Raw genomic sequence first — 24,518 nt, 5'->3', positions numbered from 1 at the left:
GTGTATAGTCACACAGGATTACTGGATTTGGGCGACACATACATTTATTGATGGACTGTCTGCCCTGAGCATTCACTGATGGACTGTTTTTGCACTGTTCACTTTTATCTCTTTAATGGACTTTTCTTGAGTGCTTATGAATTCGTACACAGTATTTGCACATGTTGATGCTAAGTATACTTATCTAAGCCATTTTGATAGATTTTTTTTTTCTTTGGTGCACTAGCACTTTATCTTGATAGTACAACACAATTGTATTTATATACTATAATATGTATACATTCAAATTATAAATAAGGCCTTTGTGTGAATTGGTCCTTGAAAAGTGACTACACTACTTTTCTTCATTCATAAATATGATATCTGTGCCAGGCGCTGCTATTCCTGAGCACAAAAAAAAAATGTACCTCTGCCACTTTATTGACTTCTGAGAGTACAGGAGCTTTTAAAGTATCAGAGGTATATTAAAAGGAGAACTGCAGGATTACCAAAAAAACACAATTACATACCTGCCTATGTGGATGCAGCATAGGTCTTATGCTACAGCTCTCCCCCGCCAGCTCTAAGACTGAGAACCTAGTGATCACATGACTCCTGATTTCTCAGTTCCTCATTGAGAAGCTCTCTGCTTTGCCCCTCCAGCACTCACTGGAATGTCGGGCTGTATAGGGTGCGGGACCAGCTGGCTGAGACTTTTAGCGGCGCTGAGAAGCTGAGCCAGATTCCAGTTATGCATGTGGATGGATCACGACATTATTGTTGGGATCCCTGCAGAGTCTGGATCGATTCTGTGACATCAGCTGGCATCAGGTTAAACCTGAATCTTGGTCAGAAATATGTGCACTCCTGTGACCCAGAAGAGAAGTATGATGTAAGGCCCCTTTCACACTGGGGCGGTAGGGGGCGTCGGCGGTAAAACAGAGCTATTTTTAGCGCTATTTTACCGCGGTATTCGGCCGCTAGCAGTGCGGTTTTAACCCCCCGCTGGCGGCCGAAAAAGGGTTAAAACCCCTCGGTATAGCCGCGCTGTCCCATTGATTTCAAAGGGCAGGAGCGGTTTAGGAGCGGTGAATACACCGCTCCTTCACCGCTCCAAAGATGCGGCTGACAGGAGATTTTTTCTTCTCCTGCCAGCACACCGCTTTAGTGTGAAAGCCCTCGGGCTTTCACACTGAACAAACAGCGGAGGCTGTTTAGGGGAGGTTTGCAGGCGCTATTTTTAGCGCAATAACGCCTGCAAACCGCCCCAGTGTGAAAGGGGTCTTAGAGAGGAAGATGACAGCACAGGACCGAGTGAGCAGCAGTGAAATGGCTGGTACTGCAGCACAATGCTGGATTTGCTGGGTGCATGAAAATGATAATGAGGGACAATCCACCCAAAAAGGTAATGGGGACTTGGGTAAGAAAAATGATAAAAGGGTTAAGTTCCTTTTTAATTATGCGTCTGTTTAGAGGGACATCTTCAGTAATAAATCTGTAGCTGGCCTTGCAAATCTGTCACAGTTGGCACGGGTCCCAAATACATTGTAAATCTGTTGCAGAGACTTTGCTAATGAAAGGTAGCCTGGTTTGCATCTAACTGTGATGCTAATTTCCTTGATCAATGTTGTTTAATGTACTGCAGTTACTCACACCCATAGTAGTTGTTTATATCCTAGCACTCACCCTAATTAAGGGGCAGAGCTTTTGAACGCATCAGTGATGTGAAGAGTGAAGCTCTGGGATGCACTAATCATAGACTTTGGAGGATTCTGAGACTTTTCATTGGGATTGCTAGTGATAACACAACAGCCGCCAATAGCTAGCAGTGAACAGGGTGCTTCAGACAGATGACAGGTGTTTTAGCGCAAAAAAAGTAAAAATATTCCTCAGCATTTAGAAAGTGCCACTAAGGGGTTGATTTACTAAAACTGGAGAGTGCAAACTCAGGTACACCTCTGCATAGAAACCAAAACCATAGAAACCGATTGGCTACCATGCACAACTGTACCAGATTTCCAGTTTTAGTAAATAAACCTCTAAATGACACCCTAATGCCGTGTACACACGGGTGGACTTTTCGTCCGGACTGGTGCGATGGACCGAATCCGGCGGACAATCCAACCGTGTTTGGGCTCCATCAGACCTGCAGTGGACTTTTTCGGTCAAAAATCTGACAGACTTTAGATTTGAAACATGTTTCAAATTTGTCCGACGGACTCGAGTCCGGTCGAAAAATCTGCTCGTCTGTATGCTAGTCCAACGGACGAAAACCAACGCTAGGGCAGCTATTGGCTACTGGCTATCAACTTCCTTATTTTAGTCCGGTCGTACATCATCACGTACGAATCCGTCGGACTTTGGTGTGATCGTGTGTAGGCAAGTCCGTTCATTCAAAAGTCCGCAAGTTTAGGAGCTGCTAGTGTACATGAAGCCTTATTCTCCAAAAAGAATCCATACAACCAATTCTTAATGGCCCTGAAATCTACTTTTCATGAAACTTTTTGTTTCTTAGGCTTCATGTACACATAGCCTACTTTGACCGTCGGGTGCATGAAAACGCAGCGAAGAAAATTGCGAAGCAATTTTGCAGTGATTTGCGGCCAGCAGTCAAAACATTCCTATCCTGAATGTGATTCTTCCACGTCCAGGAGAGGGAGGTTGAGGGAGGTAAACCTCCCCTAACCAATGCAGCTCCTAAACGACCCTAAAAGCCTTATGTGTACATGGACACATAGGCTTTTATGGAGTTGAGTTTAGGAGCTTTGGCAAAAAAATGCCAAAAGCTCCTAAACTCAAGTTTGAGAGCTGTAGTGCACATGAAGCCTAATGTGTTTTTCTGTCTCCTAGTAATATCCTTCTTTCCCCCCTCACTTCTGTTTGTAGGAGGCTGAGAGGAAGTACTGAATACATTTTGGTGGACTCTTTCTGTAGACTGTAGTCACTTCCTGTCTACTATTGCACAGTTATGGAATACTCTAGGAACTATTACCTGAATTGTGAGATTTTACCAGGAGGTTGCACTGTACTTTGATTTAATTACAGCTCCAGTTACATGTAATACCATAAGTTGGGGATGAGATGGGTTAAACTAAAAAACTACCACTGGAGGCACCTGGATTATATGTCAGGCAAATTAGTAAGAATAGATGGAATAAAAAACATTATAGTTCACTACAGAGATAAGCAGAATGTAACGGAGACAAAATCTGTATATACAAGATACAAGGAAACAGAAATTGCTAATAACAAAGTGTATAAAACAGACAAAAGTAGGCCAAACATATTATCAGTGCTGCTAAAGCACAAAGTAAGAAGGAAACAGCTAAATCCATGAAAAAAAGATTTACAGTGTAAATTTGCTGTCCTCTCAAAATAACTCAACACACAGCCATTAATGTGTAAACCACTGGCAACAAAAGTGAGTACACCCCAAAGATATAATAAAATATTTACAAAAATGTGAGGGCATGCTCACTTTTGTGAGATACTTTATCTATCTATCTATCTATCTATCTATCTATCTATCTATCTATCTATCTATCTATCTATCTATCTATCTATCTATCTATCTATCTATCTATCTATACATAGATATAGATAGATATATATATCTATATATATCTATCTATATAGATAGATAGATATTTATATCTATCTATCTATCTATATATATAGATATACAAAGTGCCTTAAAAAAGTATTCATACCCCTTTACATTTTCCACATTTTGTCATGTTACAACCAAAAAGGTAAATGTATTTTATTGGGATTTTATGTGACAGACCAACACAAAGTGGCACATAATTGTGAAGTAGAAGGAAAATGATAAATGGGTTTCAAAATGTTGTACAAATAAATATCTGAAAATGGTGGCATGCATTTGTATTCAACCCCCTTTAATGTGATACCCTAACTAAAATCTAGCAGAACCAATTGCCTTCAGAAGTCACCTAATTAGTGAATAGAGTCCACATGTGTGTAATTTAATCTCAGTATAAATACAGCTGTTCTGTGAAGCCCTCTGGGGTTTTTTTAGAGAACCTTAGTGAACAAACAGCCTCCTGAAGTTTAAAGCAGGGTTAGTTTATAAAAAAAATATCCCAAGCTTTGAACATCTATCCATCATCCAAAAATGGAAAGAGTATGGCACACAGTGGCGGCTGGTGCTCAAAATTTTTTGGGGGGGCGCAAACAAACAATTGCAGCCTCTGTGCCATCAAACGCAGCCACTGTGCCATCAATTGCAGCCACTGTGCCATCAAACGCAGCCACTTTGCTCATCAAACACAACCACTGTGACCATCAAACGTAGCCACTGTGCCCCGTCAAATGCTGCCACTATGCCCCAAATGTCGCCACTGTGCCCATCAAATGCTGCCACTGCGACCCCCCTATTTCGGGGGCGGGTCAGGCAGTGGGTGATGGCGGCGGGCTGTGGGACCTTGCAGCGGCTCCTGTGTCCTTCATGCATCTCCTCCCCTCCTCCTGATAGGCGTCCAATCGCAGCGCCTGTCCTTTCAGCCAATCAGGTGATGGGTATCACACCCGCACTACCTGACTGGTGGAGAGGCGGTTCAGTGTTAGAAAAGCAAATATTCATTCGCTTTTCTACCACACATTGCGCTCACAGTTCATCTTTTTTGAAACCTAATAGAGCCTATGGCTCTAATCAGATGGTTCAAAAACAACCCCCCCCCCCGCGCTGTAATTCAGGCATCCGACACCTGAAAAGGGGCTGGACGCCTGGATTGGGGATGGCCGCGGCGGCCATGGATAGATTCATGCAATGCAATGCATGAATCTATCCATCTACATAGAGGGGGGTGGCTGGAAAGAGAGGGCGGCACCCGTGTGCCCATAATTGACGCCACTGATGGCACAACTGCAAACCTAAACATGGCCGTCCACTTAAACTGACAGGCCAGGCAAGGAGAGCATTAATCAGAAAAGCAGTAAAAAGGCCCATGGTAACTCTCGAGGAGCAGCAGAGATCCACAGCTCAGGTGGGAGAATCTGTCCACAGGACAACTATCAGTCATGCACTCCACAAATCTGGCCTTTATGAAAGAGTGGCAAGAAAGCCATTTTTGAAAGGAAGCAATAAGTAGTCCTATTTGCAGCATGCAAGAAGCCATGTGGGGGACACAGCAAACATGTGGAAGAAGGTGCTCTGGTCAGATGAGACCAAAATTGAACTTTTTGGCCTAAAAGCAAAATGCTATGTGTGGTGGAAAACTAACACTGCACATCACCCTGAACAAGCCAACCCCACTGTGAAACATGGTTATGGTAGCATTATGTTGTGGGGATGCTTTTCTTCAGCAGGGCCAGGGAAGCTGGTCAGAGTTGCTGGGAAGATGGATGGAGCCAAATACAGGGCAGTTTTAGAAGAAAACCTGTTATGCCGTGTACACACGGGCGGACTTTTCAGCAACAGACTTTCAACAGACTTTTGGCGGACTTCCGACAGACTTTCTAACGAATGGACTTGCCTACACATGATCACACCAAAGTCCGACAGATTCGTACGTGATGATGTACACCGGACTAAAATAAGGAAGTTGATAGCCAGTAGCCAATAGCTGCCCTAGCGTCGGTTTTTGTCCGTCGGACTAGCATACAGACAAGCGGATTTCTGGGCCCGGCGGAGTTACAAAGTAAAGATTTGAAGCACATTCCAAATCTAAAGTCCGTCAGATTTTCGACTGGAAAAGTCCGCTGAAGGTCTGATGAGGCCCACACACGATCGGATTGTCCGCCAGACTCGGTCCGTCGGACCAGTCCGGTTGAAAAGTCCGCTCGTGTGTCCGCTCATCTACAAAAGACTTGAGAGGTTGGATGTTCAATTTCCAGCAGGACAATGACCCTAAACATACAGCCAGAACTACAATGGAATGGTTTATATCAAAGCATATTCATGTGTTAGAATGGCCCACTCAAAGTCCAGACCTAAATCCAATTGAGAATCTGTGGCAAGGCCTGAAAATTGCTGTTCACAGATGCTCTTTATCCAATCTGACAGAACTTGAGTTATTTTGCAATTAAGAATGGGCAAAACTTTCACTCTCTAGATGTACAAAGCTGGTAGAGACATACCCAAAAAGACTTGCAGCTGTAATTGCAATGAAAGGTGGTTCTCCAAAGTATTGACTCAGGGAGGCAGAATACAAATGCATGCCACACTTTTCAGATATTTATTTGTAAAAAATTTAGAAAACCATTGATAATTTTCCTTCCACTCCACAATTATGTTCCACTTTGTGTTGGTCTATCACATTAAATCCCAATAAAATTCCTTAACATTTTTGGTTGTAACATGACAAAATGTGGAAAATTTTTAGGAGTATGAACACTTTTTCAAGGCACTGTATCAATGACACAAAGGAAAGATGCTATGAGATCACAAAAATGAAAACGTATGTTGAGGGAGACCTGGATATAGCAAACCATTTAAACAACTACCCTTGTTCAGGCTTCTTGCAAGTAAATGACTCTAACAAAAACAATATGGAGGATCATATTGGTCCAAGAGGTGACGGTTCATTTTCAGAGTTTCTAAAGGCAGAGGGTCTTGATGGTATTCATGACAAGCAAAGAGAACTCTGACATATAGTTGTTGGACCATTAACTCATCTTTTAAATTAATCTCTTCTAATAGGAGAAGTTTCCTATGACTGGTAGGCAGCTAATATTGTACCTATCCACAGGAAGGGTAGCAAGGTAGAAGCTGGTACCTCCAGGCCAGTGAGATTAACATTTGTAGTATTAAAATTAAGAGAATTACTCCTAAAAAGAATGATTGATGCTGATTTAAAAACATGCTCTGCTGTACCCAGAGCAGCATGGCTTTACTAAGGACAGATCATGTCAGCTAAGTGATATAAGTAAAGTTTTAGTGGGTAATATATGTTTTCTTGCTGATGACACAAAGGTGTGCCATAGGGTTGATGTTACTGGAGGAGTTTCTAACATGAAACATGATTTGGTATTGCTGGAGACTTGTCAAATCAGTGAAGGAAACTGAAGTTCAAAGTTTTAAAATGCAAAACAATGAACTTAAGTCCCCCCCCCTCCAAAAAACAAAAAAAAGTCCAAAAAGTGGCAGACTTAGTGGACCACTTGATCTTTCACTTCTGACAATCTTTTATGTTTATGTGTTTCTACAGTATGTAACTTAAAGCATCACTGTTGCTACACATACAAAGGTTATCAACTTCACCAATTAACTATAATAGACATTACATCAGGAAATTCATACAATAGTGAGGGAATGGGGTAGGGTCCAGTGTAGACATTAGCTCAGCTACAATAACATAAACTTTTTATACCATATATTTCTTAGATATGACTAGTTTCCTATTATGTAAAGGTTTATCGTAGAAGTTTGCTATGTCTGGGGCTGTGCCTAATTCTGTAATTAAAATAACATTTGAAAAAAACAATGAAGTCCTCTTTAAAAGGTAATTTTAAAAAGTATAATTTCACATTTAAAAAAAAAAAGGAAAAAGGCGGAGGTATTCCTTATAGACAGTGATCTGCTTGATCAATCTTGACTGCTATTTAGAACATGACAATTTAATATTAATGTTGAACTAAAGGCAAAACATCTTTTTCTATAATGTAAAGGTGGGTTTAACCTCTGTATGTTTTTTGCCCGTCTGTAGTCCATTTGGGAGATGTCTCTTCACTTCCTGTCCATTAGACACAACTTAGAAAAATTCCTGCCTGTCGCCAGAACCAGTGTCCAGTCTATTCCTGGGATTTTATTTCATTTTGACTCTTGGTGATAATGATAAGCAGAACAAAAAGATAGAGTGAATCTCTCTTACGGGGGCACAGACAGCACTAAAACCATGGCAGGTGTTCCAATCCCTCTCCACTCTAATCTAAAATGTTGCTTTTAGTTATCCTTTAAAGAAAACCAAACTAATTGGGGAGGCTGTTATTGCAAAAAAAATCCTTTTAAAAATAATTGCCTGGTTCTAATGGTTAATTGGTGCTGTATGAAGCATAGTTTAACCGCTTCAGCCCCGGAAGATTTTACACCCTTCCTGATCAGAGCACTTTTTGCGATTCGGCACTGCGTCGCTTTAACTGACAACTGCGTGGACGTGCGACGTTGCACCCAAACAAAATAGACGTCCTTTTTTTCCCCACAGAGCTTTCTTTTGGTGGTATTTGATCACCTCTGCGATTTTTATTTTTTGCGCTATAAACAAAAGAAGACCGACAATTTTGAAAAAAAAGCAATATTTTTTACTTTTTGCTATAATAAATATCAACCAAAAATATACAAGAAAATATTTTTTTTCCTCAGTTTAGGCCGATATGTATTCTTCTACATATTTTTGGTTAAAAAAATCGCAATAAACGTATATTGAATGGTTTGCGCAAAAGTTATAGCGTCTACAAAATAGGGGATAGTTTTATGGCATTGTTATTATTATTTTTTTATTAGTAATGGGGGCCATCTGCGATTTTTATTGTGAATGTGACATTATGGCGGACACATTGGACACTTTTGACGCTATTTTGGGACCATTGTCACTTATACAGCGATCTGTGCTATAAAAATGAACTGATTACTGTGTAAATGACACTGGCAGGGAAGGGGTAAACACTAGGGGGCAATCAAGGGGTTAAGTGTGTCCTAGCCAGTGATTCTAACTGTGGGGCGGTGGGCTTCAACTCACATGACAGTGATCACTGCTCCCGATGACAGAGAGCAGTGATCTCTGTCATGTCACAAGGCAGAACGGGGAAATGCCTTGTTTACATAGGCATCTACCCGTTCCGCAGTTCCATGACAAGATCGCTGGCACAACGGCGAACATTGAGTCCGCAGGTCCCGCGGGCACGGTCATGCTGTACGCGGCGGGCGCCCGTGTGCCCGCTAGCCCTGCCAATTAAAGGGGACGTACAGGAACGCCCGTTTGCCCACTGCTGCCATTGTGCCGACATATATTGGCGTGCAGCAGTCGGCAAGTGGGTAATGCCGGGGCAGATTATTTTTTAAATCCATCTCCACTCAATGTACCTCTGTATGTCAAAATTATTTCCAGTGGTAATCCTTAAATTAAAGATATAACTATAAAACCAAATACTAATAATTAGCAGAAACAAATAGATACAGTGAAGATTTTTCTTTGCCTGAATGTTTAATAAATAATGGGGTTGGTAAAAAAATCAAATTGAAGGTTTTAATAATGCTGCACGTAATGAACCATGGTGAAAAAAAAGAGGGAAATATCTGTGTGCTAAATAAAATGAAATTGAAGGTTTTAATAGTGGCACATATTCCATGCCTCTAGCAAAATATGGGGATAATAATCACATGCTAAAAAATATAAGATTGAATATAATATAAGATTGAAGGTCTTAATAGTGGTGCACATAGTGCACCATGGCGATACGTAAGGATAATAGTGGCATGCTTTGATGGTGACAGGTCTACAGGGAATTACATTATAGTAATATGAACCTCTAAACAGTGTTGACTGCTCAATACAGAGGGAAACAATTGAAATCCTGACAATGCATGTGCCTCTAATTGGCAATTATATAGAATAAACAAACAACAATCAGTCAATATTTACAATACGCAGGCTGCAAATAGCCAATCATTACAAGATTGTGCCAAAAACAGCCGATTGTGACAATATGCAGGTAACAAATGCACAAACAGGCATATATGAGGGCAAAAAACTGTAATCATGACATGTAGACAACAAACAGGAAAATATGGCAATATATTGTGAAAAATTCCCCCTCCGTCCCCTGAAGCCAAATCCCCCCCCCCACACCAGCATAAATCCCCCCTCCCCCAGCAAAAACATTCACCTCCAAAAATGTCCTCTCCTCCAACAATCTCTCCCCAACTTCAGCAAAACTCTCCCTGAAGCAAAACCTCCATTCCTCTGCAAAGTCCCCACCAGCAACCCTTAACTCTCTGGAAGAAGGTGTTATACAAGCAAGTTGTTGGAACCTATGAAGAGGACATGTCATGATTGGTCATGCATGGTTTCAGTACTCTTCCACTATGTTTTGCTGCTGGATTTACCCACAATTGTCCAATTTTGTTATGGTGCCTCTTCCGTAGATAGCTGCTTGTATACCTCTATGGGACTTGTTTGCCAGTATGGTACTTGCTTTTCTAATCCCATTAAATGATTTACTGTATGCTTGATCTTGCACGCACGGTAAGGTTCCTGATATGTACAAATCATCCATTAGCGTGTTCTCACCTTTTGATAGTGCGAAGAAGAGTAGAACGAGCCTCATTGTGAAAAGTGATAATAACACTGGTAGATGGAAGGTCAACATCGTAATGCAGAGAGGTGCACCTGGTAGAAAATGGAAGAGGGGCTGATTATTTGCAGTCAGAGTGTGCTTAGAAATAAAACCATTGCACAAGAAATATTAATATGTTTAATAAAAATCATATAACTAAGTTCAGTATTCCTCTATGGCTTTGTTTGCCAAAGCGTGGGATGTGTAACACTGCTGGTGCCAATCTACACTGTGGGTGATGCATTTCTTCAGAAATATTTTTTAATGTTAACTGCATGCATGCTAAGTGTAACAATTAGGTGTACGTGTAACATTTACAGGTATTTATTACTTCTCACAAAGATCACAGTACTCTCCCTGACCATGTCTTCCTCTGCTTTTTTTTCTCCATACGAATGGCAGCATTTTATTCAGGCATCATCCAAGGCTTAGAATTTCCTTCCTGTACTGAGATGCTGGCTCACAGAAGGCACAATCATGTAAATCCTGGTGACCGTATACCAGGGGTGTCCAACCTTTTGATCTTCCACATTGAAAAAAGGGGAAATTGTCTTGGGCCACACATAAAATACACTAACAATAAGGATAACTAATGAGCAGAAAAGTCGGGCAGATCACAAGTTAACAATCACTGATAGTGAAAAGGGGGCAGCAGAAAACTAGTGCGATATTTTACACTTTACATTTTTTGATAAACTAACGCATCAGTATCTGGTTTGATTGATGTAGTAGCAATTTCCCAATTAATTCTCAAGGTGCTCATCAGATATTTTGTTTTTAATTTTGCCTTTCGTCTGCTTCATATTTGAAAATAGTTACTCACGAATAAAGGTTCTGCTAAAAACTGATGACATGAATAAGGCGTGATTGTGAAGAGTGGGAATACTTTTCTTTGGGAAGATAAAACATATAAAAGTCCAGTAAAGAGAAATTGTTAAATTTTTCTTCTGACACCTGTGTTCGCTAAGTGTAAACGCATTTTTAGAAAAGCAAAAAAAAAAAAATTCCTTTTTTAAGTAAGTTTACGATTTTGTGTTGGGCCGTCTTGGCTCGCAGGTTGGACACCCCTGCTTTATGAAGTAGTTACTAACTGTGTTCATCAATATAAAACACATATCAGCCCCCTGCTGCAAGTTCTTACCTTGTGAAAAGCATAAGTTACAATGTTGCATATGATCACTGTAGAAGAGAAGAATACTTCTTGTTTGGAGAGAACGGATTACATAAGCTCAGCCTAGGCTAATTCACTTGACTGGAGATCAAGAACTGGTTTTTAAGGTCTACCTTTTCTTAAACCAATACTGCCGTTTATTGGGAAATTTCAGAAATGGATAAATTTACTGAAAAGCCCACTATTAATGGTCTGTCCAGAACACACTGAAATGAGCACTTCCTCACTGTGCTTGAGTCCTAGAACCAGCTCCAATAGTTGCCCAATGCTGGCAGGGTAGCACACTTGCTCTACCCATTCCTTCATCCTCCTCCATATATATGAAGGATAAGGACCTGCTCGCAGAAAGATTTTCCCAAAAGGATCGATAATCTCTTGCTGCAATACCAAACACCTGCTTAATGCACTTATTGATGGCTTCTACCTCATAACAAAAAGTATAATTGCAAACAAAGCTTGAAATCTGGCAAATTACTTGCTTTTATCGAGCCATCTATAACTAGCTCAATCCAAGACATCTTTAAAATCAACAAACTTCACACTTTTTGGTCCTGGATGTCTAATAATTTTCCCATCCTTTTAGTATTGGACATAAAGGCCATCTTAGGGCAACAGAAACTTCAATATTGATTGTACTGCCTGCCGTCATTGTGATTGGATGTGTATGCTCAGCATGAAGATAGTGATAATCAAATCAGAAACTAATACAGCAGCACTGAGGTCTAAAAAGAAAGGAGATTATGTTTATGCAGCACTGAACATAAAGCAGAATTTTTTGTTTTCTGATGCTTCAATGGTCAAAAGTTAGGAAGAAATGATATGGTAATGCTAAGTCCTGGTCAAGGTTCAGCATGATTAATTCTTAGTAGTGCAGCCAAAGAGTGTAAAACATGCAGCTGTTGGATACGTAGGCCGGCCAACAGATTTTTGCTTACAGTAGAGTGACCTCTACTTTCACCCTAATACAATGTCCTCTTATGCACTTGTATATGGTAACAAAAGACCCGCTTCACCTGTAATGTCTTGTATCCCGAATGGGCCGGTCACTACTCAGCTTGTCACTTTCCAGCTGGTTAAAAGCATGCTGACGGTAGGGATCCTCTCCAGTCTTTAGATACTTTGAGGATAGATAGGTCTTCTCATCAAAGCCATTCAGTTTCCCCTTCTCTGTCTGGAGGACTGACGTCACCTGGAACAAAACCCATCTCATGAAACGTGCTCTGACTGCTTTTCATCCTGCAAATCCCTATACAGTTCACACAGCCTGGATATTTTTGGCAGATGCAAAAGGTGAAGCAACTGGAGATACAAAGCTTTTCCAAGACTGACTGTGCTCTAATAGCTGTGACTTAAAGAGAAAGTACAGAATTAGCAAATCGAATGGAAATCTTAGGTAGTTCAGTGCTAATAGTTTTATTAAACAGCAGGGTAGTGACGTGATCAACATTCCTATTTTGCAGTAATGGGGTCCTCTGAGTATGATTTTCACTATCTGTATGGAGTTTGTATATTTTCCCTGTATTAGCATGAGCTTCCCTGTGGTGCTAATGGTTTCTTTTACAACCAAAAACACACTGCTAGGCTAACTGTTTCCCTCTCAGACTGGATCTGTGTTTGTAGGACTGTAGTATGGGCACTGAATTTTGAGGACCTCCAGGAACAAGGTTTGATGGGAATGAGCTTTGCACTGTAAGCACTGTAGAATATGAAAGGAGTATGTACGTTATTAACATTACCATTTACAAATCACACAAAGTAAATCAAATTCTTTGTTAACCGCTTCCTGTCTGTCAGGGCTGGGCTCAGCCCTTCCTTCTCTGAGCTGGCCACTCAGCTGTTGGCTAACTGCCAGCTCCTAGCTCTCCACAGTGACTCACCTGTTGATGATATCCTGCTCGTCAGTCCTGCATACTAAAGCCGTCCAGCCCAGATGATCTCTGCCTTCGCCTTGGTCAACATCACAGAGACTGACTCCTGCGTTCCTGTTAACCACTTCAGCCCTGGAAGAATTTACCCTCTTCCTGACCAGAGCACTTTTTGCGATTCGGCACTGCGTTGCTTTAACTGACAATTGCGCGGTCGTGGGACGTTGTACCCAAACAAAGTTTACTTTTTTTCCCACAAATAGAGCATTCTTTTGGTGGTATTTGATCGCCTCTGCGGTTTTTATTTTTTGCACTATTAACAAAAAAAAGCGACAATTTTGAAAAAAATACATCTTTTTCTATAATGTAAAGGTGGGTTTAACCTCTGTATGTTTTTTGCCCGTCTGTAGTCCATTTATAAGATGTTTCTTCACTTCCTGTCCATTAGACACAACTTAGAAAAATTCCTGCCTGTCGCCAGAACCAGTGTCCAGTCTATTCCTGTTCTGGTGACAACCCAGAATTTGAGATTTTATTTAATTTTGACTCTTGGTGATAATGATAAGCAGAACAAAAAGATAGAGTGAATCTCTCTTACGGGGGCACAGACAGCACTAAAACCATGGCAGGTGTTCTAATCCCTCTCCACTCTAATCTAAAAGGTTGCTTTTAGTTATCCTTTAAAGAAAACCAAACTAATTGGGGAGGCTATTGCAAAAAATCCTTCTAAAAATAATTGCCTGGCTCTAATGGTTAATCGGTGCTGTATGAAGCATAGTTTAACTGCTTCAGCCCCGGAAGATTTTACCCCCTTCCTGACCAAAGCAGTTTTTGCGATTCGGCACGGCGTTACTTTAACTGACAATTGCGCGGTCGTGCGCCGTTGCACCCAAACAAAATTAACGTCCTTTTTTTCCCCACAGAGCTTTCTTTTGGTGGTATTTGATCACCTCTGCAATTTTTATTTTTTGCGCTATAAACAAAAGAAGACCGACAATTTTGAAAAAAAAGCAATATTTTTTACTTTTTGCTATAATAAATATCCACCAAAAATATATAAAAAAACTATTTTTTTCCTCAGTTTAGGCCGATATGTATTCTTCTACATATTTTTGGTTAAAAAAATCGCAATAAACGTATATTGAATGGTTTGCGCAAAAGTTATAGCGTCTACCAAATAGGGGATAGATTTATAGCATTTTTATTATTTTTTTTTTTTTTTACTAGTGATGGTGGGGATCTGCGATTTTTATTGTGACTGCGACATTATGGCAGACACATCGGACAATTTTGACACATTTTTAGAACCATTGGCATTAATACAGCGATCAGTGCGATTAAAAATGCAGTGATTACTGTAAGAATGTCATTGGCAGTGAAGGGGTTAACACTAGGGGGCGGTGAAGGGGTTAACTGTGTTCCCTGGGAGGTGATTCTAACTGAAGGGGGAGGTGACTAACTAGAGGAAGTGACAGATCATAGCTCCTAGCTAATAGGAACACACGATCTGTCACTCCTGTCAGAACAGAACAGGGAAGTGTGTGTTTACACACACTCGTCCCTGTTCTGTGTCCCCTGGTCACGATCACTCGTGGCCGGCGGTCATCGCGACCGTCGGCCATGAGCATCGGCACCCCCGCTGTGCAGCGGGCATGCGCACGCCTGCTATCTGGACCCCTCGAGACCATGTACGGCTGGTCCAGAAGCGGTTAAAGACTTGCTTGGCTGACATTCCTTCTGGCTCCAGATCCTGCTTGCTGTTCCACTATGCTGATCCCTGGCTTACTGACTTTCTGCCTTGTCTGACTATCCATTCCAGTTACCAAACTTTGGCTATGTTTTGACTACGTTTGTTCTATTTACTTTTATTATTAAACAAGTGTGATTTAACTCTACTTCTGTCTCGGTCTGATTCATGGTTCCTGACACTGCCTGGCCACTGTATATATACAAACGGATGGGACAAGTGTCATCTGGAGGGGATGTACCTCTATGTCCTCCCAGAACTGTGCCTCGTGCATGCCCCTGGGTCACTGCTGGATGTTCCTGGTTGCTGTGCCCTGGTACCATGTGATGGCTGTGACCAATCACAGCAATCACTTGTCCAGTAGTAAACACTGCTTACTACTGTGATCTCTGTGATTGGTCACAGTGATAACATGGTACAGGGCCAATCACAGAGACCCTGTATCATGTGAAAGCTGTGGCCAATCACATGTATTACAGTAGTACTCAATGGTTAAATGAATGCAGAGAAGAACTGTCAGGAATGATTGCTTACATAGCTATCATGGCTGTATAAGCATTCATAGTGCAAAAAAACTCCCAATCACGTTTTAATTGGAGTATACTATAGCATCAACTCAATTAAACTCCTGGGATATTGGTCTGGTCAGTTATGTAGCAGAGGGGGTTGTTAATTTCATTAACACCAAAGCAGGTGAAACTGATTAACAACAGGTGCACTAGATGGGCAACAATGAGACAACCCCCAAAACAGGAATGGCTTTACAGGTGGAGACCACTGACATTTTTTTCCCTACTCATCTTTTCTGACTGTTTTTGATTAGTTTTGCATTTGGCTAGGGTCAGTGTCACTACTGGTAGCATGAGGCGTTACCTGGACCTATAGAGGTTGCACAGGCAGCCTAACTCCTCCAGGATGGCACATTAATACGTGCCATTGACAGAAAGTTTGTTGTGTCTCCCAGCACAGTCTCAAGAGCATGGAGTAGATTCGAGGAGATGGGCAGTTACTCTAGGGGAGCTGGACAGTGCCGTAGAAGGTCCTTAACCCATCAGCAGGATGAATATCTGCTCCTTTGTACAAGGAGGAACAGGATGAGCAATGCCAGAGCCCTACAAAATGACCTCCAGTAGGCCACTGGTGTGAATGGCTCTGACCAAACAATCAGTAACAGACTTCATGAGGGTGGCCTGAGGGCCCACCGTCCTCTAGTGGGCCCTGTGCTCACTGCCTGGCACCGTGGAGCTTGATTGGCATTTGCCATTGAACACCAGAATTGGCAGGTCTGCCACTGGCACCCTGTGATTTTCACAGATGAGAGCAGGTTCGCTCTGAGCACATGTGACAGATGTGAAAGGGTCTGGAGAAGCCATGGAGAATGTTATACTGACATGGCCATCATTCAGCATGACCAGTTTGGTGGTGGGTCAGTGATGGTCTGGGAGGCTGAATACAAATGCATGTCACACTTTTCATATATTTATTTGTAAATAAATTTTGAAAACCATTTATCATTTTCCTTCCACTTCACAATTATGTGCCACTTTGTGTTGGTCTATCACATAAAATCCCAATAAAATACATTTACATTTTTGGATGTAACATGACAAAATGTGGCAAATGTCAAAGAGATATGAATACTTTTTTAAGGCACTGTATATCCTCCTATTCTACTCCATACACACGACATTCTGTATCTAGCTGTTTCAGTTATACCCAAAAATGACATCATTACAAGCAAACATAAGCAATTTTATAACGAAGATTATCACACCCCAAGAATATGTTCTAGCTTATATTTCACTCAATGCTATTAAGATTGCCATAAAATAAATTATTTCTTATCTAAAGAAGATTTTACAAATGACCACAATAATCATAACATCTATTGTACAAAATGTATCATAAACAAACTGATAATTTTTGAAATGACTGATTTTCCAGAATGCCACAAAATCATTCTCAAGAGACAGTCGTCATCTAGATTTGTACGTCCGTATGCATGAGCATGTTTATACATGTACCAGCATATACCCTGAAACAGCGCATTCTTGTAATTGATTTCTATGGGCAGTTGTATGCAGCAACTGTGGATCCCTGGAAGGCAAATATGCATAAAGTTTACAATATATGGCCCCATGCGACCATGTGCATGCAGCCTTATTTCCTATGGTTTTAGTTCACATCAAAGCGCTGTGCTGGTATGCACTCAAAATAAAGTACAATCTAAAAATGCAGACCAGCATGTGTACGTTATGGGCCCTTACTCAAATGTTTATTTGATCAAACAAATAAACTGTTTTCTCTAAGACCAGCTATAGACTGATCAAAATACATTCAGTTCAGCAGAAATGAGCAGGTTGGTTGTACTGAAGTCGATCTATCAATCAACTGCAGTATAACTAGCCTGTTGGGTTTTTCTTGTGCGATCACTGTCGGTGTCTATAGCCAATAGCAGTGATCTTTGTATAACGATAGTGGGGACACCTCCAGCTGTCAATAGCATGGCGGGAGGGATTCTCCCATCAACACCGACTTCAACCCACATTTGAAGGAAAGAAAATTGCATAATCTATGGCTTGCTTAAACCTAGTCTGCTTTTTCTTTTCTAAATTTCCTCCTCTACTGGTGCTGTGCTGTTAATGTGATTATCCTCTCACAATAGCTAAGGATTGTGGCCTATTCTTAAAGGATACATTTGACATAATTAGGTAAGCCATATCCTTGTAGGTACTGCCAGGATAGTTAAGCCTGGTACGCGCTACAGTTTTTCTTCATACAACCAGGAAAACTGACAGTTGCAGTCGGAGCCGCTGTACTAACCATGCAATGTTAGTTCAGCGATCTTCCCTGCTGAGCCGTTCTGTTGTGTATCCCCCCCACCAGAACACTCAGATCAGCGCTCTCTGCCATTGGCTGAGAGTGCTGATAGGGAGTTGATCGGCTGCTGGTTTTCCAGCATGCACGTCTGACAGAAGCCGGCAGAACGGCGGGCTTCTGTGGACAGACAAACATACACACAAGCAGAATGTCGGTCGGTATTTTTTGTACTGACAAATGTCTCCCAACATTCTGCCTGTGTGTACGGGGCTTAAAGCCTGGTACAAACAATGAGATTATCAGACTAATGATTGTCCGGTTGTTGTTTTTTTTTTGCACGCTAGTCTCAATATTAAAAAGAAGAGGTTACTAAAGTATGAAAAGTCTTGTATGACAGAATAAAAATTTGTAAGTAAAGTAATTTATTGTATTGCATTTGTATTGTATTTTCGGATGAAAACTGTACTGATTAAATGAAAATCGTAGGATCTGGTATTATATGAGAAAAATTTTCGTGTTTTCCCCTTCAGATAATTTCAGATGACAGCTGTGTAAACTAACGATCAGATTATTGCACGATCGTTTTGAAAGCAGTATTTTTTGTCAGATTTTCTGATCGTGTGTACGGTCCTTTAGGGTCTATAAAACTAAAAACAATAGAAGAAAACAGAAAGTCACAGCTTATGAGTTTATTTACAAATTGTATACAGTACAATGCTGCATGTATATCCAGTAGTCACTTAAGCAATTTAGTAAGCCTCACTAGTTTACATAAAGATATGCACTTAGTTAGGGTGATTACTGAAGCTTGTTGTGGCATTCAAATAATGCTCACTAGGTATGAAGGAATCTAACATATGCTGAAGTATTATAATAATAATGCACACTACGAGCACCAACATGATCCATTAATACAAAATTGAAAAATGGGTCTATGAAGTCAAGCTGAAAAAGCCAAATTCTTATTGCTGTAGCAAAAATTAGGATGTGTCAGCCCAAGCAACATATTCCCAATCTTCCAGTTTTGTGCTTCTGTGCCAAATAAAGCCCCATTTAGTTGTTCTTATAGAAGTGAAACCTGTTGTGTTTTGTTCATTGTAGCCCATTATCTTCAGGGTTCGGTGCCCTTCTGCATATTACTGTTACAAAGAGTAGTCATGTCGGCTTCATATCAGCTTCAGTAAGTCTGCCCATTCTCCTCTGACCTCTCACATGAGCAAGGTATTTTTTGTCAATGAACTTCTATATACTGAATGCATAGGCGTGCGCACAGGGTGTGCCAGGTGTGCCTGGGCACACCCTAATCACCCCATGTGCATTAGCATTATCCAGGGACAGCACCAGGTGGGTGGTTGAGGGTGCCAGTGACCAGTGTAAATGCCCTCATTATATTAAAGGCTAGGTTCAACACTAGGAACACGTTACACCCATATTTAGGGCGTAACATAATATGCTCCCTATCAACTGTCTCCCACCACCAGAACCTCCTTTCTGTGACGGCAGGTGGCGTTCATGTGTGTTTGAGATTTGGGGTGCACACCCTAATGCAATAGGCTGCGCACACCTCTGACTGGATGCTTTTTTTGTACCATTGTATGTAAACTTCAGATGATGTAGTGTGTGAAACTCCTAGGTTGTCAGCAGTGTGAGATGCTGTAAGCCACCATATCTAACACCAACAATTATTCCATGGTGAAAGATACTAAGATTTGGTTATCTTGTGCTTAGTGTAACCTTATTTTTGTTTACTTGATAGGAGTAGACCCTGGAAATTGTATTCCACACTCTTCTATGCTCTTCTGTGCACCATTGTTGTAAGAAGTGCTCATCTGATGTCCTGTCAGTAGCATCAAGTCTGGCCAGGTTTTTTCTGACTTCATATATTACGTACTAAGCTGCAGGCCAAGGTATTTGCAGTCTGGCTATTAGCATTATCGAACAGTTGTACACGTGGTCCCTGAGTGTATGGTCCTTCACAAAAGTGTAATAAAGACAAAAATATTGGGTTCTATGTTTTTTTTTGTATGGGGTTAGGCATTTAGTTGGAGATGTATATTGTCTAACACATAAAAGCACAGCCGGAACCGGCTACTACCATTCTTTGTTTATGCAGGCTTTCCACATGACCTCATTATATTGTTTGCAACTGATGATATACCCTGTTTTTTAGGGGACCTTCCTTGTGCAGCTGCGGGGGGGGGGTTGTTTAGTCTATAATTGCCCAATTATTTTTTCATCTTGTGGTTTTTGATATTTTTTGTGTTTTTTGTTACAATTGAATTACATACTGTATCTATGGATATTGTGTCTAGTTGTCCTTCAAGCCCCTCCACCTATGAATCTTGAGGTAATAATTATTTTGAAAGGGCTTGAGCCATAGGCTGGTCATACACAGTTCGAATCTCGTAACTGGCCAAGGTTTGAACCGTTAGTAGGCAGGCTGAATGCATCAAGTTGATCGATCAATCAACTTGGGTACAACCAGCCTGCTGAACTCTCTTACGATTATCACTAGCGGCTGCTATAGCCACTAGCGATAATCTCTGTCTTCTCCTGTCACGGACAGCTTCCCCCGCCCTCTACCCACCCTCGGCAGGAGGGATTCCCCTGTCAGTACTATTCGCGTGATGAGGGAATCATGCAAATTCCTTCACTGCAGGAAAGAAATTTGCACTGTGTTATGGTTGGCCTTAGTCAGGTTTTACATTTTTTATTTTCTCACATGGAGTAGCATAGGCACAGACCGGTCTGGTGCCCATGCTGACCTGTGTCCACAGCCAAAAGCACCTACAATGGGCACGTGAGCATCAGAACTGGACCATGGAGCAATGTAAGAAGGTGGCCTGGTCTTCTGAATTTAAGAATGGTTTTAGGAATGACGAATGTGAGTTTTTTAGATGCATGGAGGCCCCACCTTGCAACATACAAGACTACTGACAGCTTGGTGCAATATACCACAGCATACCTTCAGAGGTCTAGTGAAGTCATATGTACATACATACATATACAGTGGATATAAAAAGTCTACACACCCCTGTTAAAATGTCAGGTTTCTGTGATGTAAAAAAATGAGACAAAGATAAATAATTTCAGAATTTTTTCCACCTTTAATGTGACCTATAAACCTGTACAACTCAGTTGAACAACAAACTGAAATCTTTTCGGTGGAGAGAAGTAAAACTAAAAAAATAAAATAATATGGTTGCATTAGTTTGCACACCCTCTTATAACTGGGGATGTAGTTATGTTCAGAATTAAGCAATCACATTCAAACTGATGTTAAATAGGAGTCAGTACACACCTGTCATCATTTAAATTGCCTCTGATTAACCCCAAATAAAGTTCAGCTGTTCTAGTAGGTCTAGATCGACTTTTTCTTAGTCACATCCTACAGCAAAAGCCATGGTCCGCAGAGAGCTTCCAAAGCATCAGAGGGATCTCATTGTTAAAAGGTATCAGTCAGGAGAAGGGTACAAAAGAATTTCCAAGGCATTACATATACCATGGAACACAGTGAAGACAATCATCAAGTGGAGAAAATATGGCACAATAGTGGAACTGGACGTCCATCCAAAATTCATGAAAAGACGAGAAGAAAACTGGTCAGGGAGGTTGTCAAGAGACCTACAGTAACATTAAGCCATTAGGCCTGCCATTTTAACCTCCCTGGCGGTATTCCCGAGTCTGGCTCGGGGTTACGCCTTTAGTTCTCAAATTCCACTCCGAGCCAGACTCGGGATCGCTTCGCAGGATCCAGGAAGAGCTTGCTTACCTTGTCCCCTGGATCCTGCGATGTCTCCCCGCAGTGTGAGCGGCTCGTCCTCCTCTCGATTCATCAAGGAGCCGAGCTCCGTTCCCTGCGAGCGTTTTGACGCAAGGGGACGGAGAACGGCGCCAAATTCAAAACGTGAAACACACACAATACATACAGTATACTGTAATCTTACAGATTACATTACTGTATGAAATTATTTCACCTCCCTTTTGTCCCTAGTGGTTTCTCCGGTGTCCTGCATGCAGTTTTATATTATCAAAACTGTTCTTTCTGCCTGGAAACTGGAGATTGTCCATAGCAACCAAAACCGTCCATTTACATCAAAAGGGGTTTTAGACCAGCTAGAAAACAGCAATAATAAATTATAATCACTCACATAATTGAAAGATAGTGATTTGTGGGGAAATCCGTCATCAAACACTGAAAAGTAATGACAGTGACAATTCTGCAACTGAGCAAATTTTATTGTTTTTGATTTGATTACATTATTGAATAATTTTTATTATTATAATATTATTATTTGGTATAATTATTTATAGTTATTTATTATATTAATTCCTAAGAATTACAGGCCTACAATATAAAACGCCAAATTTCCATGCAAAATAATTGTACCGCTTTCAGCATCAAAAATCTGAATAATCATACCGCCAGGGAGGTTAACAGGGTTTAACCCGCCTGTTTTAACCCCTTAAATGCATCATCACTATGCTGCAACTGCATGCAATGCACACAGTTGCAGGGTGGTTGCAGTGCAGCCACTTCAAGGGTGCCCTGACTGGAAAAAGATTGAGAAACACCGACATAGAGGAACCCATCTCTCCATTTTCCTCCTGCAGCCCCTGAATGCCTGTGGGAGGGAGAGGAGGAGAAGCGGGGGGAGGAGAAATCGATTCCTTTACATGCAGCCACCCACTTGCGACCGGGCCCTGGTGTTCCGCCATCGGGCTCAGAGAAAAGAGCCCTGTCCGGGGGTCAGGGGGGCCCTTCATGGTTTCTTGCATCGGGGCCCTGAAGATTCTAGTTACGCCTCTGATACTACAGTCATTTGCAAGGGAGATTATGCAGTAGGAGCATCGACAACTGATCACCAGGGAAAAAATGGAGACCACAGAGGGTGCAGCCTACCACGCACTCTCTCCTGCCCATGACTGCACTGAACCCTGGGCACCTGTTCTGTATCTTTCTTGTACCTGTCCGGCACTCAGTGGGATCTGCGCAGGAGTTCTGACCTGTGGGAGCTACTGGGAGATGAGCTATCACTTGTACATGCAGAAGCTGGATTTCAGTGTTACCAAGTGATAATGGTGAGCAGGGGCGTTGCTAGGTCTACAAAAGATCTGGGGCTAGAGACCATAGCAGCGTAGTAAAGAAAGTCATACACTTGGGCAGGCATACACATGTATATACAGTAATATACGTGTGTGTGTGTATATATATATATATATATATATATATATATATCCCCAGAGAGCCCCCCACTTACACCAGGGTCACCAGAGAGCCCCCCTTACATCAGGGTCCCCAGAGAGCCCCCCCTTACATCAGGGTCCCCAGAGAGCCTCCTCCTTACGTCAGAGTCCTCAGAGAGCCTCCCCCTTTCATTAGGGTACCCAGAGGGCCCCCCACTTACATCAGGGTTCTCAGAGAGCCCCCCTTACATTAGGGTCCCCAGAGAGCCTCCCCCTTAAATCTAGGTCCTTAGAGAGCATCCCCCTTAAATCTAGGTCACTAGAGATGCCTCTGCCTTAAAATCAGGGTCCCCAGAGTGCCTCTCCCTTGCATCAGGGTCCCCAGAGAGCCCCCCACTTACATAGGGGTTCCCAGAGAGCCTCCCCTCCCCTTGGGGACCCCTGCAGAGACTCGGGGCTATTGGCCCCAGATTCGGGGCTATAGCCCCAAAAGCCACCCCCTAGCGACGCCCCTGGTGGGGAGCAGAAGACCTGAGCCAGAGATGGTGGAACTGAGTTCCCCCTAGTTCCTGCTGAAAAAAAGCCCTGTGTATATATATATATATATATATATATATATATATATATATATATATATATATATATATATATATATATATATATTTTTTTTTTTTTTAATGAAAATTTAAAACAAGTCTGCCTTTTGCCAAATCCAGCCCTCTATTGCTGATATGTATCATCATATTTTTTTTTTTTTTTTAATTTATTACAGGTACTTATATAGCGCCGACAATTTAAAAAGTGAAGTTCTGCTTTAATATGCTTTAAACAAAACATGTATAAAGTGTATACAGATGTGAATATAAGCTTCTATTCTAGACAAATAGTTTTATGTCTTTTTATCTGCTGCAATTGTTCCCATTCCAAAGAGTGCTTTATATAAGTGTCAGTATAAAAGTGTTCATTGCAATATCTCTGTAATAACATCAAACTGAAAGAAGGTTGCTAAGTGACACGGGACATTGTGTAATATCTGTCCTTGTGTTTTTATCTTTTTCTGGGACACAATACGGCGCTGCATTCCTGTAAAAATGTGTCATAGAAATACTGTGGTGGGTTTTCTGACACCTTGAATAAAATACCGGTACCTTTTACCTAATAGATCACTATGGCTTTAATAATCAGAGTTATATACTGAAAGATCAGAGCTCCAAGGGTAGGCAGGGAGTGGATGTGGATGACGGATAGGGATGAGTGAATGGAAAAGGTTAGGGAGGAGCTGCCAACCAAGTTATATATCCACCAATTATTTATACTGTCAGTCTCCATCCTCTTACATAGTTGCATAGTAGGTGAGGTTGAAAAAAGACACAAGTCCATCAAGTCCAACCTATGTGTGTGATTATGTGTCAGTATTACATTGTATATCCCTGTATATTGCGGTCATTCAGGTGAT

The 24,518-nt window shown here is 41.4% G+C and overlaps 1 protein-coding gene across 1 annotated transcript in view; it reads right to left on the bottom strand.

Moving 5' to 3' along the window:
* The window catches only part of GALNT16 (polypeptide N-acetylgalactosaminyltransferase 16), a 231,194-nt gene that overhangs the window by 109,787 nt on the left and 96,889 nt on the right, over positions 1-24,518 (bottom strand). The window contains exons 2-3 of the mRNA XM_073610151.1: positions 12,457-12,632; positions 10,227-10,325 (exon numbers count right to left, since the gene is read on the bottom strand). Of these exons, the coding sequence (XP_073466252.1) occupies positions 10,227-10,325; positions 12,457-12,632 (275 nt within the window). The remainder of the gene's footprint in view (positions 1-10,226; positions 10,326-12,456; positions 12,633-24,518) is intronic.

This window comes from Aquarana catesbeiana, linkage group LG13, assembly GCF_042186555.1.
Source record: "Aquarana catesbeiana isolate 2022-GZ linkage group LG13, ASM4218655v1, whole genome shotgun sequence".
NCBI classification, from domain to species: Eukaryota; Metazoa; Chordata; class Amphibia; order Anura; family Ranidae; genus Aquarana; species Aquarana catesbeiana.
The sequence above is the reverse complement of the archived record's forward strand: the minus strand, read 5'-3'. Positions and strand labels throughout refer to the sequence as shown.